This window comes from Amblyomma mixtum, chromosome 2 (genome assembly GCF_055824585.1).
Source record: "Amblyomma mixtum isolate Tamu chromosome 2, ASM5582458v1, whole genome shotgun sequence".
NCBI lineage: Eukaryota > Metazoa > Arthropoda > Arachnida > Ixodida > Ixodidae > Amblyomma > Amblyomma mixtum.
Window position 1 is genome coordinate 250,182,797 of NC_143013.1, and position 20,630 is coordinate 250,203,426.

The window sequence follows — 20,630 nt, forward strand, 5'->3', positions numbered from 1 at the left end:
ATACAATGACGCCAGTAAGTACGTCTGGTCGGTACCTGTACCTTGGGCTCTCGCTTCTATTGTAGGATACAACTTAAAGAAACATCAGTTAACACTGGGCCACGGAGTCTTGTACTACTCCACTAGCCAATCACAACAGTAAACGAAATCAGCTTTTTAATGCTCGACTTATTAAAATGAGTCATTCATCAAAATTTTAGAGCTTATAATTTTTTTTCTCGTGATTGGCTTCTTGTCTAGGTGACAAGAAAAGCTTTAACAACGGACTGCTTTTTTGTCGTGGAGGAATTTTGTGCAGCGGCCCTAAATGTGGGCGGAGCTTCACTGCAGACTTAAGTTGTATCCGACTATAAATCCCACTTCTCGAACTTATCCTCAAACTAACCCGCCTAATGAATAAGAAACGTCAGCCTCCTAGTTCACTTGGACGAGTCAGGCTCGTCATACGCCGACTGTCATTTCTGGTTCATGGCGAGTCCACCTTGTCGTGTTTTCTGGCACTCTGTGTCCGTTTCATGGTGTCCGGTATAAGGAGGGTACGAATCGTCGAAATAATTTTTTTTTTCGGTTTGCCGACAGATGGCAGCACGTGTACTAAAGGAGTTAAATGATCATTTTGGCACAATTCGAAAAAAAAATCTTGGCAGTGGCTTAACTCTGCTATGCCGGATATAGCGTGAGGTGAGGGCGAGGTGTCCACATCTCGGTGGACACCTGAGCCAGAGGGAAGGCGCATAACTGCCCTCTTGGAACAGTGGAAAACTCAACGGTGCTTTAAGCTAAGTGGCGGTAGTGTTGTGACCGTACTTCGGACCACGTGGGCCCGATCAAGCAGCTACCGTGAACATTCATCGAGGCCGACAACCCCGCGACGGCGGTGGGAAGTGGGATGCTTGGAATGCCCCTCCGAGCCTCAGCGGATTAGTGTAGCAGGAATTTCAAGGGCCATTGTCAGCAGTAACCCCAGCGAAATTCCTTGAGCGGATTAGTGTAGCAGGAATGCCGGAGGCATTGTCCGAGCGACCACAGCGGAGATGACCACTATAGCGGCGCAAGCCGGGGACGCGCCGGAGGTATTGTCCGAGCGACCACAGAGGAGGCGACGTGCCGGCGCCGGTCACGCTGGCGGATAATTGAAGAATTCTGTGGCCCCGACTCGCGTTCTGGGCAATCGGCGGGGAAGCAAGTTCATTCACCTGCTGGAAGACTTCGGGAGATTCCTTTCCCGCAGGGCTGGATGAGTCAGCATCTCCCCCTCTCATCGACCCAGCGGCGAGAGAGTGGAAAAACACGCACCTGCCCAGCCGTGGGTGGTAACAAGAACGTCCCCTTCGGTCCATCCGATTGGACAGTGCTCGTCGACCATTATTCCCCAGCCAGGGATCTGGGGAAACCGAACGATATTTAACTCGGCCGTGAGTGTGGCCGAGAGAAGCCTGCTAGCTCCAGTCGACTACGGTTGACGAAGACGTTCCCCTTCCACTGAGAGCCATTCTCAGTCCCGCTCTATGTAGATAATGTAAATAATCATGTAACCATGTAAATACAGTTTTTCCTTCACTTCCCCTACTCCCCGTCACCGGCCCACGTTTCCTTCCTCCTTCGGCAATGCGGCAGTGATCCTGGATCCGATGCCTGGTGGGACACGCTACGAGCACGGCGAAATATATCAACTGGTGGCAGCGGTGGGATCTTCCACGCTTGGTCCTGGCTTCAGCAGTGGTGAGCGCTTGACTTTCTTTGAGAATCTGCCAGGCTTGATAACTCTGGAAATTTATCACTACCTGTAGATTGTTTTCTGCACGTGCTCGCTTAAGCATTTCACGTAGCAGCTTATTTTTGAAAGTCCTCGTTCGAGAATTGCCATGGATTTGAGCAAGCTAAAGAAGCCAGAGTTGATGTTGCTGTGTGAAAAGCTGGGTATTGAGGCCAGGAAAAGTCACAGAAAGCCGCAGCTGATTGAGGCTATTAAGGAATGTGGTGCTAAGGAGGAGGGTGACAAAATTTGGGAGACCTGGGAGGTCATTCAGGAGGGAATCAGGAACGCTAAGGAGGAGGCCGACAGGGTTGAAAGGGAACGCAAGGAGAAGGCCGTTAGGGTTGAAAAAGAACGCCTTTACCGCAAGGAAGCAGCTAAGGAGGAGGCTGACAGGGTTGAAAAAGAACGCAAGGAGGATGCTGACAGGATAGAAAAAGAACGCCTTTACCGCAAGGAAGCAGCTAAGGAGGAGGCTGACAGGGTTGAAAAAGAACGCAAGGAGGAGGCTGACAGGATAGAAAAAGAACGCCTTTACCGCAAGGAAGCAGCTAAGGAGGAGGCTGACAGGGTTGAAAAAGAACGCCTTTACCGCAAGGAAGCCGCTAAGGAGGAGGCTGACAGGATAGAAAAAGAACGCCTTCGTCTCAAAGAAGCCGATGAAAGGCAACTCGCTCTAATGCGTGTAGAGTTGCAAATTTTACTGGCGAAGCGCGCCGAGAGGAATTCGACATTAAATCAGGAGGTTTCGGCGCGAAGTGAAATTAAAATCGTGAATGAAAACTGCGTGTCTTTGCCCATTGCCCGCGTCGCAAATGAGAGCCCGCTCGGGGTGCGTCTGACCGAGGCAGAAATCTCCCAAAACCTGCCTAAGCAGCATCCCTCGATTTTCTCTAATCGCTCGGATATGCTGCCCAAAGAAAAGGGCCTTAGTTTTGGAGATAACGCTGCGCAGGTCCTTACCATTTCAAAGGCTCGTGAATTCGCAACGCCAGCAAAGCACGTAGTTGAAGAGGGCAAACCTGACAGCGACTGTGGAGATCCAAGCCAGAGCGCGGCGTTAGCTGAAAAGCGCGATGCCGCGCAGATTACCCTTGCAACCCAGAAAGGCGTAGGCGCCGCGCAAAAATGTAGTCCTCCAGAGAGCAGTCGCGCGCTGAAAGCGGCAACTGCAAGTTCTATTGTAAGCGAGGAATGCGCCTCAGCGCTGCCTCGAAACAAGGATCAGTTTAACGATGAGGGAACGACAGCCGCTCGCGACCAAACACCCGAAATTGAGTTATGCTCCAATGAAAACAGTGTGTCTTTGCCCAATGCCTGCGTCGCGATCGAGAGCCCGCTCGGGGTGCGTCTGACCGAGGCAGCCGTCTCCCAAAACCTGCCTAAGCAGCATCCCTCGATTTTCTCAAATCACTTGGATATGCTGCCCAAAGAAAAAGGCCTTTGTTTTGGAGATAACGCTGCGCAGGTCCTCACCATTTCGAAGGCTCGTGAGGTCGCGGCGCCAGCAGAGCACGTGGTTGAAGAGGGCAAACCTCAACCTGTAAGCACGAAGCCTGTAAATTCTCACGGTGATGTGCTAGAGCAGGCTTTGTTACAAACTGACGATGAGACGAACGCCGGCGACTTAAGCCGTGACGGCTCCGCGCTACCTAATGACGAGCCAGCCCAGGAACTTACTCACTACTAGCACAGGGGTAAAGAGTACCGATAGTAGTGCAGGCGATAGTGAGTCTTCCGAAGCAGGCGCAAATGATGAGCTGGGGCTAGGTGAGGAACTGATTACGAATCTAGTGTTGCCCCACTCAGATGGCTTTCTCGAACTCCTTCGTGTGGACAGGGAAACGTTCACCGCTGAGCAAGAGAAAGACAAATCTCTACGCAACTTGAGTCACCAAAGTGACATATGTGTGTCACGGAAGAACATACCTTTCCAGCTCCGTTCTGGCCTGCTGTACCGCCAGTATAAGGATAGGAAAGGTATCGAACACGACCAACTTACTGCCCGTGTCGCGATCGAGAGCCCGCTCGAGCTGCGTCTGACCGAGGCAGCCGTCTCCCAAGACCTGCCTATGCAGCATCCCTCGATTTTCCCAAATCGCTTGGATAGGCTGCCCAAAGAAAAGGGCCTTAGTCTTGGAGATAACGCTGCGCAGGTCCTCACCACTTCGAAGGCTCCAGAATTCGCAGCGCCAGCAGAGCACGCGGGTGAAGAGGGCAAACGTGACCCTGTAACCCTTATAAACTCTCACGGTAGTGAGCCAGAGCAGGCTGGATCGCAAATTGGAAATGAGGCGAACGCCGACGACTTAACCTGTGACGGTTCCGCGATGGCTAGTGACGCGCCCCGCAAACCAACAGCGAGGGTTTCCACGGAGCGGCAGCGTAAAGAGGTGGCCAAACGGGAAGAGTTAATTAAGGGGAAAGTGCGGCTCTTGTTGACTGCTCGACTGAAATCCGAACCGCGTAGCCGCCCCAATTTGGCACCTCGGTGCTCAAGAGTTCGCACTCGCCCCGTGGGAACACAAGCCAAGAGAACGCCACGCGCGAACCCATTCCGAGAGAGACGGATACGCTGGCACGGCATTCGCACTCGTTCGTTCCCTTCTCGCATTCTGCTTTCTGAGCGTCAGCCAAACTTCAGAACCGCGAGACTTGGACGAGGAACAGTTAAGGGTCCCAAGCTGAAATTCGTAGCCTTGTGTCCTGTTGCACCTGCTAGAGCAGCAATCCGACCGCGGCCGCGCAGGGGGCGGCTGAAGAATAGGAACCAGTAAATTCCTCTAATCGTAACGCTGTTTCTGGACGGTTTTGAGGAATAATCCTATTCAGTTTATTGCTTGTTTCTTTTTGTTCATTTAACTCTCCTGTACAGAAATGCAAGCTGAAATTCCTAGCATTATGTAATGTCTCATCTGCTAAAGCAGCTGTCGGACCACGGCCGCGCAAGGGGCGGATATGACGCATAATCTCATATTGAGTTTAATGCTTGTTTTTTGTCTTTTGTTCATTACACTCTCCTATGCGAAATGAGAGCGAAATTTCGGAGCTTGGCATTGCGGGACTCAGTTCACATGCGTTGCCGAAAGGTGCGAGTAATGGCAACGCTGATGGCCTCAGCCGAAGCTTTCCCGTGTAATGCCCTTTCCTGGCTCCCCGGACGTTAATCCGCTATGCAAATTTCTATTTTGTTTTTTTGCTTTAGCGGGAATCATTTTTGTCTGTTTTGTATGTGTGTTCAGCAGCTCCACCTTCCCTTTGTGCTCTCACGGGCGGTGGCTTTCTGTGACATAAACCGTGCTACGGCACCCCCCCAAAATTTTAGGAAATTTTTCCCTTTTGGCTAAACAAGCTCTGTGTATTCTGGTTTGGTCAAACTTGGAAACTTTCGGAGGAGGACGTAAATTTCACGCGACAGCTCATTTTTTTCTAAAGAGACTTTGTCGACCGAAAACAGCTTGGCAGTTCTTAAAGTCGGTTTGGCGCTTTCTGCTTGTTGGGCTGTGTACCTTGCTGGTTGAGACCGTTACAGTTGTCAACGAAGCAAGAAGAACCTTTGGGCCCAGCTGTGACCAAAAGCCGAACGGACACAACTCCAGGTCTCTGCGCGCAGCAGCGATGGCTGCAACCACTACGAGACCTCTTCGGGCGGCGGACGTGCTGTTGTGACCGTACTTCGAACCACGTGGGCCCGATCAAGCAGCTACCGTGAACATTCATCGAGGCCGACAACCCCGCGACGGCGGTGGGAAGTGGGATGCTTGGAATGCCCCTCCGAGCCTCAGCGGATTAGTGTAGCAGGAATTTCAAGGGCCATTGTCAGCAGTAACCCCAGCGAAATTCCTTGAGCGGATTAGTGTAGCAGGAATGCCGGAGGTATTGTCCGAGCGACCACAGCGGAGATGACCACTATAGCGGCGAAAGCCGGGGACGCGCCGGAGGTATTGTCCGAGCGACCACAGAGGAGGCGACGTGCCGGCGCCGGTCACGCTGGCGGATAATTGAAGAATTCTGTGGCCCCGACTCGCGTTCTGGGCAATCGGCGGGGAAGCAAGTTCATTCACCTGCTGGAAGACTTCGGGAGATTCCTTTCCCGCAGGGCTGGATGAGTCAGCATCTCCCCCTCTCATCAACCCAGCGGCGAGAGAGTGGAAAAACCCGCACCTGCCCAGCCGTGGGTGGTAACAAGAACGTCCCCTTCGGTCCATCCGATTGGACACTGCTCGTCGACCATTATTCCCCAGCCAGGGGTCTGGGGAAACCGAACGATATTTAACTCGGCCGTGAGTGTGGCCGAGAGAAGACTGCTAGCTCCAGTCGACTACGGTTGACGAAGACGTTCCCCTTCCACTGAGAGCCATTCTCAGTCCCGCTCTATGTAGATAATGTAAATAATCATGTAACCATGTAAATACAGTTTTTCCTTCACTTCCCCTACTCCCCGTCTCCGGCCCACGTTTCCTTCCTCCTTCGGCAATGCGGCAGTGATCCTGGATCCGATGCCTGGTGGGACACGCTACGAGCACGGCGAAATATATCAGTAGTGACAGGTGTGCGCTGCATGCGGTGACATCAACAACGTTGTGCCAGAAACGCGGCGCTGAAGGCATAGGCCGTTTGCTACCCTCTGGAAAGCGCGCCGACACCGGAACGTCTGGCAGGACTATGACATCACGGTTCTGGAATGAGCAGCTGGCGGGTTTCCCCCGCGCAACGGCGGCGGCGGCTCCGGCCAAGCTCCGGCGCACCAGCTGCGCAGCTGTAACGTCACTCGCTCCTCGCGCAGCTTGGCTCATCCACGCTCACGCGAAACTGCTCATCCACGGCCAGTGTATAGCTCACGCTACAAAATGTGTTCTTTTGGGTGTTAGAAAGACAAACGCTCAGATGGTCCGTGCAATTAACTACGTAAGCAGAATGCGTTTTTATGTTTACATAATATAGGTTTTTGAGGAAATTAAATGGCGTAGAAACTGTCTCACTTCTCGGTGGGCACCTCAACCACCTCATTTGCGCCGTGAGGGAACGGATGAAAGAGGGGCCGTAGTGGGTAAATTTAATAGTGGGGTCTGCAGAATAATTTCGACTACCTGGAGATTTTTAATGTGCACTGACATCGCACAGCACAAGGGCGCCTTTCGCGCTTCGCCCCTATTGAAACGCATCCGCCGTTTCCGGGATCGAAGATGCTTTCCATTTTATGCTTTTCCCTCCTACCGCATCCCATCGCCAGACAGTTGCTCCATTTCATTCTGCTGTACTTTGTATAGGTTTTATGACTGATTTTATGTTTCGCATGTGCTGCATCTAACACTTCGCTTTATTTGGGCTGCCTTTGTGGCTCACAACGATTTTTTGTGCTTTTGTATTTGTTACATTATACACACTTCGCCTTGGTACACCGAGTTGTATCATTCGATGACGGGCGCTCGCTTTCGGTGCCACTTTCCCTCTCTGCGCACTTGCCGCTCGCTTGGGGGCGTTGCTGCGCTCCGCCGATGCAGATTTTCCCTCTCATTTTAACGGCGCCAAACTGAAAAAGAGCGAACAATGGGATAATTGCGACCCTATAATGCCTAAGCATTAGATCCTGATACAGCCGCGCCGCGGTGGCTCAGTGGTCATGGTGCTAGGCTGCTGACCCGAAAGACGCGGGTTCGATCCCGGCCGCGGAGGTTGCATTTCAATGGAGGCGAAATGTTAGAAACCCGTGTACTGTGCGAAGCCGGTGCGCGTTAAAGAACCCCAGCTGGTGCTCGAAATTTCTGGAGCCCTCAAGTAGGGTGTCCTTCATAGTCTGGGTCGCTTTGAGGCGTCAAACCTCATAAACCATTAATTCTTCACTAAATATCAACACAATTGCCCAATGCATAATTGACAATACCATCGCAGAAAATAAGAGAAGCAAGGACGATAAGAAATGGCAACTGTAAACGCAATACGCGCCAAGTTCAATGAGTGACCAGCGCACGGGCACAGCGGGGCACAGTGCACCCCATAAAGCATAAAAACTCACAGGTGATAGACGTGAGTAAGATGTGGAGCTGAATCAATAATTAAAGAGAAGTATTTTGTCCGTCGTTACACTCTGTCAGAATAAATAAGGTTAGAATAAATAGGCCCCCGCCCCCTGCTTTCAGCGATGAGGCCCTGGAATGCAGCTTCCTTACCCCCAGCGCTGGTCAGTGGATCTCTCTGCAAGCGCCAGAGGCTAGTCAGCGGCCACGCAGACACACTTAGGATCACCAGCTGACCGACGACATCCCTTTGGGATAAGCACAAGGCACACTCAAATTTTCTTGCAAAGATTGCAGCTTCATTCACTCGAAAATCTTCATTTCAATAAGGCACATTTCGGTGTAGAAATCGGGGCGTAAGAATCTGTTCAAGGTGCAAGAATCCCCTCATTTTTATCCGGCAACGAAGGCCACCGAAACATGCAGTGTCATCACTGACTGATTTTTTTCATGAACGCAAGGGCACGAAAGCCCGTTCCCGAGCGAACAGTATAAAAAAAAAAGATGCGTAATTGCACACGATATTGGCCTACCTTCTAGCAAGCTGTAAGAGAGGCGAGTGGACTTCACTATAAACACGAAAGGAGTGAAAAGGGAGTAAGCTGTCCTCCAGAGCACTGGCATGGTGTTTGTGGAGCGAGTGAGTGAAAGACTTTATTGTCCAGCAGAAGAAGTACGACCTCGTGGCACCCTCCGGCCATCCCTCTCAGTCGAGAGATGAGGGCCAGGAGGGATTGCGGTGGACAGGGTCGCCGCGTCAGAAGCTGGCCTGGATTTCTTGAATCCCGGAGGCCTCATCAGCCAGTCGGACGGAAAGGAGCTGGTGCCCAGGGTCCGGGCTACGCAGCAAGGTCTCCCAGGCGTCTCTACTATCTATTTTATTCGCCCTGCCTGGGGATTCTGAGCACTCCCAAATGATATATGTGCGAAGGTCCCTCTCGTTCCACATTTCTTACTAGTCATCCTCAATGTCCGGGATAATATGTTTAATTAAAATAGGGGGGAGGGGAGGGGGGGGGGAAGACGCCTATTTGAAGACGTCTCTATGCCACCGCTTGCTTCACACTGGGCGGGGGAAGTTGCCTGTAGTGCTGAGTTACTTCTTGATATGTTAGTCGCCCATCTCTTCCATGGTTCGCGAAGTGGGGCCCTTCTTGAGCTGCTCGGTGGTAGAGATGTCGAGCCAGCTCATGGAGAGCCTCGTTGCCATGGACAAAGTAATTTCCATCACAAAAAATGCGGAATACTTACGGTTAGCTACGGAGACAAATTCCCTCTTCGAAACAATCGAAATTACGAAGATTTTAACCGAGATTTCGGCCTCTTCTATTTGTTAATCTCAGGACCTCCGATGCCACGTGTAAAGGCCTCCTCCCATTGTTAACTGCATCAAGTTACTATGCTTTATATACAAATATGCATTCTGTATACTCAATAAGAGAGAGAGAGAAAAAAAAAACTTTATTGTAAGACGAATTCGGGGCAAACCCCAGGGTCCCTGCACGACCTCACTGCGCTCAAGTGTTTATGTTCCTAAGGTCCATCTATACTGGCAGCCCGGCCGGTGGCGATGGTATGCATGCACGGCCGGGTCCTCCGAGCGCAGCAGAGTCTCCCAGTCCTCCCAGGTCTTGAGGTTTTCTAGGCCCCGCAGGGGAGGGTCCGCCGGGCAGAGGGAAGGATGTGAAGGGAAGAGGCGAAGTGTTCTGGGCATAGGACGCAAGCAGGAGTGAGGAAGGAGGTATGATAGCGGGCTATGGTAAAGGGTGAGTGTGTGTCTGCAGTCTGTGCCCGAGTGTTGCGTGTTTGTTATCTAGGGAGGGGTGGGGTGGGGGGTAGAGCTGGCGAAATCTAGTCCGGAACTAGGGCAGCATATCCTACCCCTTAAAGGGAATGCGCTAGAGGAGAGGCTACTCTCTTTTTACCACACATAGGCATACTGGCGTGGGGAAGGCAGTCACATGATCTGAACCGCCAGCGCAGACGGCAGCGAAGATTTTTCAAGTATACGGTATACGAAACAATGCGCGTTCACCTTTGTATGTTTAGAAGGAAAGCTTCAGGCCATATGTGATACGCGGATCGGTAAGCTCGGACACCCCGTAAATGGGTTCGTCCCAAATTAATGGTTATGGTGATTCCGAGTTTTTGCTCGCAACAAGTTTTCCGCAGTGAACTACTGACCCGACCAGTGAATCGTTTCCCCTTTGAGCTTTCAGGAGCTGCACATGCTGTCAATAGCTTGGTCACTCCTGGCACTGTCGGGAGTGGCCGCTGGCGGACGCTGCCCAATACTGCCAACTGCCGGCACGGAGGACTGGAGTGCGGTGAGGGAGTATTTATATAATCTATACACAAACTGCACAAGTCGGATAAAAGGTCTGGTTAGGATACTTAAGCATATTTAGACGGTGGCCGAACGCCTACACCACAGTTGATTCAAAGTGAATCACAAATTTTCTGATTTTTAAATTCGCATTTCACTGGCCAGCTAACCGCCTCTTCAGAGCGCAGGCATATCTTCAAATCTAGCACAAAAACAGCTTTTTAGTTGTTCCGCAAATTTTGGTGCAATGTTCCAATAAATTGAAGGGATTTCAATTTAGCGCGCGGTTGTTTCGGACGAGTTCCTTCTATGCACTGCTTACACACACACTGTGGTCGGCTTACGCAAAACTCTGCGAATTCTTGCAGCCATGACATGCATGGCGCGCAGTGATCACTTCGTTCACGCGCTTGACTACACTACCGATTGCAGAGCTTGAGACCGAAATCAATCGTGTCTTAGCTTACTATGAGAGTCCAAGGACGAAAGTCAAGCAGTCAAGCAAAAAAAAAAAAAAAGAGGGGGGAGGGATGGGGATTTCCGCAGATGTAGAACTGTCGCCATGGGTTTCAAAGAGCAGTGGTACAAATTTTCAGAGTTTAGATATCGACCTACTTGGTATTAAGGTTAATTTGATCTTAAAAGCCCTATTCGCTAAGTGGCAATTCGAGGTCGAGGTGTAAATGTGAGTGTGAGGCAACGAAGCTAGCCGATGTGCAGTGCGACGGCTGCGGGTTTTTGTCATGTTCGGCGATAAATGCTTACGTCGAGGCTGATAGGCCGGTCCGTCCGTGGCACGTCAGACGCTGGTGCACACACTGACCACCAGCTCAAATTGACGATATTATGAACTAACACTTACAAGAAACAAGAGACGAGAATTTTTTACTTCCTTTTAGCAGCACCTTGTACACTTATTCAGGTCTTAGCAGCTGCCACGCTCACTCCACGTAAACTTTTCTACTCAGGGCATTCAAAGTTTCTAGAGCATGGACGGACACGGGACGGGCTAAATTTGTTGACAAAGAAGTAAAAAATCTCTGCCTCTCCCGTAACCGAGAGTAGAAGCATGAAATGTTTACGGGCATAACACATTGGTTGTAGATGGTACTAGTCAAAATCTTGAAATGGGTCTAGTGTTCAACACACCACACCACATCACACATACTGTGCACTGGTCCATGTGGACGCAATCGTTTCCTGTGAGTGTCTGGGGAATCTCTTCCGCCCTGCCTCGTCAGCTGTATCCGGTTTCTATCAGCCTCCACTGCTTGGCTTAAGGAGCTTTGACGGTGACAGCATGCAGAAGCGTACGCGGACACGAGACGCAGGCCTGACAAGAATGTATATGCAGCGCGTTCGAATACTCCGCGAGCGTGTGTACATCTGCCTGCCAAAGAGGGAAACGTCATGAGCTGAAGGCCCAGCGGCCGGTCTTTTACATGCGTGAGTGTGGGACCGCAGCGCCATCCTTGGGGACAGCGAGGAAGCAGTTTTTCCGCGCCCTGGAGCTCCCCTCTTGCTCTAAGTGGCCCTCTCTCTTAAAGAGTCTCGTGAAATCTTGTACGGTGCCTGGATGCTCTAGTTTCAGCTCCCGGATGTGTGGAATTCAGTGCCCGGATGAGTGTAATTCAGTGCCCGGATGTTGGCTCTCGGTCTCGGCGTGACGTCACCACACTGCTGACAACGGGTGCTAAAAGCATTTCATGCTTAAAATGTAGCCGTTAAACGCATTTCGCCGTCTCTTTGAGTACTCTACCTACCACATAGGCTGTGAGGAGAGATGAATCCGTTTTCTGCACATGCAATAATAACAGTACGAAACTGCTGTGGACAATGTTGCAACAATGAGACCTAACAGTGTGCACGCGCCAGATTTCAGGAAAGTACTGGCTTGAGATCGCCACTCACCCACCCGTCCGACCGTGCGTCGTCAGGATCTACTACCCCGAGCGAAGTAACATGATGTGGTACCGACTCCAAGGGTATGGCCCCAATCTTTCTTCACTTCGCGATATCTACAGACTTTCGGAAAAAAGCTCGAAGTATTCTCTGCAGTCGAAACAATGAAGCTACATTGATGAGCTGCATATGTGCTGCAGTGTGACTATCCATGTGGAGTTGTAGGTATAAGCGCAAACCTTTGGACAACAGATGGCGCTGTACCAGGACTGTAGCCATTTTAGGCCTCCCGAGCCGCGTTCGGCTGCTCCACAGCTTATGTAGCATAATGTGCTGAGTGCAAAGTGTCCTGCAATTGCGTTGCGAGTTCTCCAGTGTCGGCGTGTGGTGCAGGATTGGCGAATGAAATATCTAAGAAAAATAGTGCCTGGTCCGGCACGCGGCAGAAGCTCGCAGTCATGGAATGAAAATAAACAAAACTAAACCAAACAAGGGCACCACGCTGGGTCGACAATAATTGACGCGCGGCGATGAGTGGCATAGAAGAAAAGTTACGGGACCATCAGGCATCTTGTGCGGCAATTTTGCAAGAACACTTGGATTTACCCTCAATGACTACTTTGATGCCCTCAATGACTACTTTGATGAAGCGCTGTGATGAAGCCGTGGCTTCACACAGGCGGTGGTGGTAAAAACGTTTATTTCTCTGAGTTACATGGAGGTTGCTCTGGGATCAGGCTTAGTGCCCTTCCCCTCACAAACACTAGGTGGAGGCCCTAATACGGAACCCCAGTGGCTTCCGCTGCCGCCATTGCTTGTTCGACCATCGCCTTTTGGGCTTTCAGGTTGGAACAGGCGAGTAGGGTCACCTTCCAGTCCTCCCGGGTGGGGTTTGGGTTGGGAGTAAAGGCAGGGTTGGAGGGTCACCCCCACACCATGTGGTAGAGGTCCGACGACCTGTATATAGGCATGTCCAGGCGGTCGGAAGGAGATGACTAAATTTCATGTTTAAATCAAACATTTAGCAGCCCTCTAAGTAGGATACAACTTGAATAAACAGCACTTGCTAACACTGGGTCACGGTCCGCGGTGTCCTGTATTACTCCGCTAGCCAATCACAACAGTAAAAGGAAATTATAGAGCTTATAGTTTCTTTCTTGTGATTGCTCTATTGTTTAGGTAACAAGAAAAGTTTTAACTAGGGACTACTTTTTCTCATGGAAGAATTCCGTGCGGCGGTCCTGAATCTGGGTGGAGTTTCACTGCAGACTTAAGTTGTATCCAAATTATAGCACACATTGCACCTTCGCACAATGGTTTTGTGCTTCCCACCAATTCGTTATACATTGCGAGAGCTGGAACAGCGCCCTGCTGGACAACTACAGCTCATGTGTGAAACACCGTCTCACAATAAAAATGCCGTTTTCCAGATACGGCGGAGCGGTGACGATGAAGAGGCAATACGACTTTATCATCGACAACAATGTGCAGTACCTGCATAGAGATGGTAAGAGATGCATTTGCATAGCAGCGGCATTAAAAGGCGAAGTCAGGCACAAATGACACGGGTGTCGACAGATGCGTGTTTAAAGGGGCCCAGAAACACAATCTTAGTAAACTGTCTTAGTAAACACAATCTTAGTAACTGTTTTATCTGTTGATTGCATACAGTGAGTTATAATGGTGCTAATAGCGTCGGTAATACCGCGTACATTCCGTTTTTTAATATTTTAATGTCCTCCCAAAAACAACTTCATGGCTCTGATGGTGTCGCCACACAGTGGCGGGTTTTTAGCAGCGGATATGACATCACCTGGCGCGAGCTTGATGACCGGACAAACAGTAAATATACTGCAAATTGTGTGAATAAATAGAGACACATTTTGTCACCTGTCTGCGTTTGATATTAGATCAACAAAAACAATTTGTTTGTCTTAGATAAGAGCCCTGCAAAGCAAGTAAAATAAAAATACACCACCAGGGGCGCTCTGGCATGGAAACAACGCTGCCAGTCTCAGCAAGAACAAGTTAGAAAGCAGGCAACCATGGAGTACAAACTTCCGCGACGTGCTCTGGCTGGCTGTTTTGATTGGTTGCGCCAGGTGCCGTCATTGGGAGAGCGACATAGGAGTGGGAAGCCCCGCCAAAATCGAGTTGAGGGCAGCGTTTTGTTTGCTTGTATTTTGAAATTTCTTCACTGAATAACTCCCGTTCCTGTGCATCGATTCCTGTAATTCTTTTTAAGTCAGCATCTGTGTGACATAAAGAACCCACCTGAAGTATAGCCGGTATCCCCCCAGGCAGTGTTTCGCAGCCCCTTTAAAGCTCGCCAACAAAAAACAGGGGCAAGAATACTACATTTTTCATGCGAGAGCATTAAAAGCCTCATCGGGGTAAAAAAAAATGCCAGAAGTGACATCACTTTAGGTAAAGACACCAACACCTTCTAATGCTATCGCACTGCCAACACATAATGTAATTAGGTGTTCACATGAATTTTTTTTTACTTTAGCAGCTTTTCAAGACTACAAAAAAAAATAGACTTGTTGGTGGCTCATGGCGTGCAGCCCCTTTGGTCGCAATGTTATCGATTCGCATTAGAACGAGGGAAAGCAAAATGCCTTTAGAAATATTTCAAGCCTATGAAAAGCACTGGTTAGAAAGCAACCCTGACATGGCGAGAGGGGTTTTGTGAACCAAGTTATTGCGAGCTTCATTCGCTAAAAATGCCACACAACTACGCATTTAGTCTGTATTAAGATTTCTGTGCGAAAACAACCGGTGCTTAACTCGAAGCACTTCGTTAAGACAAACCTCATATGTAGTCATAACATATTCAAGCCAACGACAGATAAAATCAAAGATGTGTTGACAGGACAGCAGTGCGCTCCAGAGTTGCCATGGATGTCAATATTCATCTCGTCCTGCGCATTTTTCCGCCACAGGGTTAGTTATACCCGCTGTTTTGAGGGCGAGCGCCTGAAATTTTCATTACTGTTTTCGCAGGAACGTTTTTTCAGCAAATACTGGACACTGACAACCAGTCCTGGGCCCTGTTGCACGTGTGTGCCGACAACGGTAAGAATGCTACGGCACTTGAAACTGACTTTTAGAACGCAGCTCTTAGCCCTTATAAAATGGTCTATAGACAGTCTATAGACTTCTTATAGACTCTATTGCTTTGCTATAGATATTTCTGTTTGTCAATTCATAGTCTATAGACAAAAGTCTACTAAAAGTGTATGACCATAAATCTATGGATTGTCTATAGACTGTCTATAGCATCTGTTATTGCCTATAGACTGTTCTCTAGGATCTATCTATTAAGTCTATATAGACTGTCTAAAAATTTTTGTAAATTTTTGCCTGTTAGCAGGTTGAGCAGTTTGCCTCACAGTTGTTGGTGTAACCGAGCGCAGCGAAGGATTTAAGACGGTGATAGCGAAGCGAGCACGAAGGGAGGTTGAGCGGCACCAGAATAGCACACGCCGTTCCCTGCTCACTGATGACGTCATCGGTAAGGCATGCGCCACATGTCAGGGTGGCGCCCGTGTAACGTGCGCTGTAAACGCGCTGGCCGTTCTCCCGAGGAGACGCTCAACAGCGGCGGAACGCTGTGCGCACTGCCTAGAGCCTCCTCAATTAGGAACTGCGTGTTCCGTATGCACTTGCTATGGTTCCGGTACCCCAGCAGCTGCGCTGGAAAATTGCATTGCAGAGAAGCTTGGCCGTCAGCTAGTTTTGTTCTTAGCGCATATGCGATGCACCCAAAGTGCTGCGATATCACAACTACGCATGCTAACATTGCCAGGTAACAGGAATCACTATCCCGAAAAGTAAAAACGAGAATGCGCATTTGGCTCCCCATATAGCCCATCCCCAGCGTGTAAAGTTTACAATGAGCTGCCCACCGCTTCACGCAACGTTTCGGGATTGTGCAGAATTAAAAGCTAATTGTCGAAATTGGGAAAATAAAATCTCTCCCAGTCTTCGGACTTGTGTGGCTGTCTCTAGCCACATCTTTACCAGACCAGCAAATTTTAGTCGCCCATATAATAGCATTTATTAAAAAATATATGGGAAAACAGAAACAGGAAAGGCCCTGGGAAAAGGGATATTGTAAAGGCGGTACAAAACAAAGTTTTTGTCTTGTTCTTCAGTGTATTCGCATCTGCAATTTATGCCGCTGCAAGTCAAATTCTCAAAGTCCTGTGTGCGGCTCATTACATGCGCCATTTTCCCTTAAACGAGCGTCTCCTTGGACGTCCAATCTTAATTTGCCTTCACTGCTTTGGCCTGCTTTTCTTTTTCACGCTGAAATAGGTACATAAAACAAGAGCCCAGACAAATTAAGGCATATAGTAGCTTCCTGCAATGGCCACAAAGCAGCAACCTGTAATGATGTAATTAAACCGACCAGTGTAGCACTGGGTGTATGTTAGGTATTAAAGCTTGCATATCAGAGGTGACGAAGTCAACACCATCCAATTATTGTTCTTAGTAAAAATTTATTACCTTTTTTTAAGGGTATTTTAATGTTTGTCTCTCAGCAGAAGATGCATCTATCACCGAGAAAGCTGAATTTAAAAATACTGCAGTCAGTAGATTCAAAGTTGCAACGTCATCCGAAAAGGATGGGCCCGGGTTGCTTCTGCTTGGAAGTCAATGGCATTGTAGCACAACCTCTGGGATTGGCGTGAATAAATCAGTTTGGTTTGGTTTAGTTCATGTGTCCCAAGCGTCCCAATGCAGCTCAGGCTATGACGGACGCCGCAGTGGAGGACTCCGGATAATTTCGACCACCAGAGGTCCTTTAACGCGCACTGACATGGCACAGTACACAGTCCTCTAGCACTTTGCCTCCATTGAAATTCGATCGCCGCGGCTGGGATCGAGCCCGCATCTTTTGGGTCAGCAGCCAAGCACCATAACCATGCACGCATTTTACTTCTGAAATCATCGGTTGATGGCACCTGTATATCATTTTTTCGTATATTGGTGCTGAACAGCCAGCGTCATAAGCATTGAGCCACTGCATTTTGTAAGATAAGATTAGAAAGTGATGGGATAGGGCGATCGCGAATGATGCAGGACCAGTCTTATTGAAGATCAATGGACTAAGACAGACGGTAGTGGAAATTTACTGTAAGTGGATTCAATGCATAAGCAAGGGAATGGAATTGCACTTGACTTGATCAGAAGGCAAAATAATTACGCATATTGCGATGAAAGGTTTTTTTAGTTATCCACCATGACCAGGTACAGTTACAACGGTTTTCATATCTTGCTTTCATTTAGTCTTCGGCTTCATTTGCCTTTGTGGCACCAAGCTACTAAGAGAAAGTACACAAACAACTATCGGCAGGATGAAAATTCCCCTCGTTGATTGTAAAGTGGAAGGGAAAATGTAGAAATATTTTGCAGTCATCTTTTGGACCCTAGGTGTGACTAAGTGCAGGGATTAATTGTTTGCTTTCAAACTCCAATTGCGGCCACCGCAAAAATTGAGCCAATGTTCTATTACGACCTAGCATCATTGGAATATGGACGATAGTTGAGAAGATAAAGTAGACGAGGAACTCTCCAAGAGGGAATCTGTTCCTTACGACCAGCGTCGAGGCTTTCCCCAGCATTGTAGCAATAACTGATACACTGCATTTCATAGCCAGCACGTTCAGACCGGGATCGTCACGTGCTGGCACGCTGTATGTGCAGATCTCGCAACAAAGTTCCACTTACTTGTCAATGAAGTCAGAATACGGTGACCACATGGTCAAGCAATAGCTCTGAGCCTGGCCACGACAGACTCATGATGCGCAGCGCCGTGTCCACGCAGATGGCAAGTCCAAGATCCTGTTCACCACTCGGGAGCCGTGGACCATGATGCCCGTGGAGGTGCAGTACCGAGTCACCTTGGCTCTGCAAAATGCGGGGCTGCCTATGCTCCCGCTTACGCTGACCGCATGTGTGCCACACCAGCAGCCCGCGGTTCCACTGATGCGGTCGCAAAGCTATGGGAAGTAAAGGCACTGCTCCGCGCCACATCTGTTTCTCCATGTGGTAGTCTCTGCACACCTAACAGCCCCATATCCGTCCCATCTAATAATGGTTATCGAAGGAAAGACTGAGTAACTAGCTCTTATTGCACAACCGAATAATGAAAAATAGAAACTAGTTTTCCAGAGCACCATGGTGGCTGCGTTTAGTTTAGTTTATTAGGGTTTAAAGTCCCAAAGCGACTCGGGCTATGAGGGACGCCGTAGTGAAAGGCTCTGGAAATTTCGACCACCTGGGGTTCTTTAACGTGCACTGACATCGCACAATACAGGGGCCTCTAGAATTTCTCCTCCATCGAAATTCGGCCGTTGCGGCCGGGATCGAATCCGCGTCTTTTGGGTCAGCAGCCGAGCGCTGTAACCACTGAGCCACCGTGGCGGGTGGTGGCTGCGTTTAGATGGAGGCGAAACGCAAAAGGCACCCGTGTGCTGTGCTATGTCAGTGCACGCTGAAGATTGCCAGGTGGTCTAAATTATTCCGGAGCCCTACTCTACAGTGCCCCTTTCTCTCTTTCACTGCCACCTTCCTCCCTTCCTTTACGGTGCAGTTGAGGTATCCACTGAGAAGTGAGACAGTTACTGCGAGATTTCCTCCAGTCAAAAACCACTAAAAATGTGGTTCTGAATATAGGAAATGGCTCAGTAACTGTCTCACTTCTCAATGAGGGAAGTGAAGGCAACCATGCCATGAGGGAAGGGATGAAAGAACGGGGTGAAAGTAGAAAGAAAGAGGTGCCGTAGTGGAGGGCTCTTGAATAATTTCGACCACCAGGGTATCTTTAACGCGCACTGACATTGCACAGCACATGGGCGTCTTTTGCTTTTCGCCTCCACGGCATGCTTCGCCGTCGTAACCAAAGCACGGAGCGCAGCGGATGAAAGACTGCAACAGCGAAGAGAGTGCAAGGAGCAAAGTTGAAGAGGAGGGTGGGGCAGTAGCTTGAAGAAGGGCTCCATGGCAACGACTTAGTAAGAGATAGTGCCAGAGTATGCTGTGCGCTAAGGCTCTTTCGTACGCTAGGGTGCCTCGTGGGCTCCAGGTGATGACGAACAACTTTCCAGCTCCAACTGAAGTTCTTGTAACTGGCTGTCGTCACTAAAACTAACAGGTTTCAGTGGTTTTCAAGGCCAATCTTGAACCCTCCACTACAACGCTCTTTGCGGCCCACAAGTAGTTCTGGCACGCAAAAGCCGATTAATTATCCATGACAAAGGCAACACATTTATATACATTACAAAATAATTTATTTCAACATGCACGAGTAAAAAGTCAGCTCACATCTTGACATCTTAAAAGTTTGAACAATGAGCCAGGCTGATAAAACATAACTAGCGAGATAAAAATGTTAAGTCAGCTCTAGCATACAAGCAATTTTTGAATGCAAAGCGCTTACATGAAAAGCAACCTGTACGCAATGAGGCCCTGCGCAAAAAGTAGTTGGAGGACTATCACAGCCATCACGCCAGTAAAGGTAATGAAGCATGACATCAAGGCACTACTTAGACCTTGATCCCAAATGACAAATCGCCTTGCTCTAAAAAACAATTTTATGGATGCTCATTGCCTTTCATATACACAGAGTGAAAATGTGCACCGCGGAGAGTAAAAACCGAATGAACATGCCGAAGAAAACTTGTTTCAACTGAGTTCGGTAGACTAGGAATTAAAGCTAACAGCTAACCAAAAAGAAATTTACCAAAGAGCCTACCACAAAAGTTTACCTCAAAATTAAAAAAAAAAAAAGAATTGCATCCCACAGTGCTGCTTATAGTAAAACTCGACAAATGTTTTCCTCAAACATCCACGAGAGTTGACCCTGTAAAAAATGTTTATAGTGAAGAAGCATTCACACTTTTCACGGAGCCTGGAAAAAACAATACAAAAAAAAAAACTTGAGCAGTCTTAGTTAGCAGAGCTTAGTGCAGTCAACATTAAGGCACTTGCGGTTCTTTGTCGTCCCTCGAACCAACTTGGGCATTGAGGCAATGTATAGAGCAGTATGGCATGAAATGATGATAAGGGGGTTTACAAGATGAGATTCAAGGACACTCAACTGTTCCAAAAACTTTTTTTTTTTTAAACGCAGAGCAAGGTTGTAAATATAAATAATGTTGGCACTTGTCATTGTTTCTCATCGAAAAAAAAAAAAATAAAGGAGAACCCACAAATTATGCGGACCACAGTAACTAGAAAAATGATCCTGTAGGAAGCAGCACTGTTTTACACTGCATAAATGAACTCCGTACCAGAAAAAAAAACCACAGATGAACTTGAAAACCAAAGCCTTAACATCCAGGCCTCAAATCAATAAGCTAAAATTGGGCAGGATAAAAGCTATGCTTCTACTCAACTTTGCAGTAATGAATACACACAAAAAAAAGAATAGCAGCGACAAGTAGCTGCGAGCAGTTTGATCACACTGTACAAAAAAAAACTGACCACCACAAGTCAAAGAAGAATAAAAAAAGCAACTATGATTTACTTTGATACTTTGCAAAAACACCATAAACATGCTGTATTGCCATGGTGCACAAAACAAGACTGCACTGAAGTTCGTGCCAGTGTGTTTTTG

General features: G+C 48.6%; 1 protein-coding gene across 1 annotated transcript; it reads left to right on the top strand.

Annotated features, from left to right (window-relative positions):
• Positions 1 to 9,516: 9,516 nt before the first annotated feature.
• On the top strand, positions 9,517 to 18,025 carry LOC149363476 (uncharacterized). Its single transcript, XM_089568559.1, has 6 exons — positions 9,517 to 9,539; positions 9,986 to 10,100; positions 11,975 to 12,084; positions 13,432 to 13,508; positions 15,008 to 15,079; positions 17,838 to 18,025. Exons 1-6 carry the CDS (start codon positions 9,517 to 9,519, stop codon positions 18,023 to 18,025), a joined length of 585 nt encoding a protein of 194 aa, XP_089424685.1.
• The last annotated feature ends 2,605 nt before the right edge of the window (positions 18,026 to 20,630 follow it).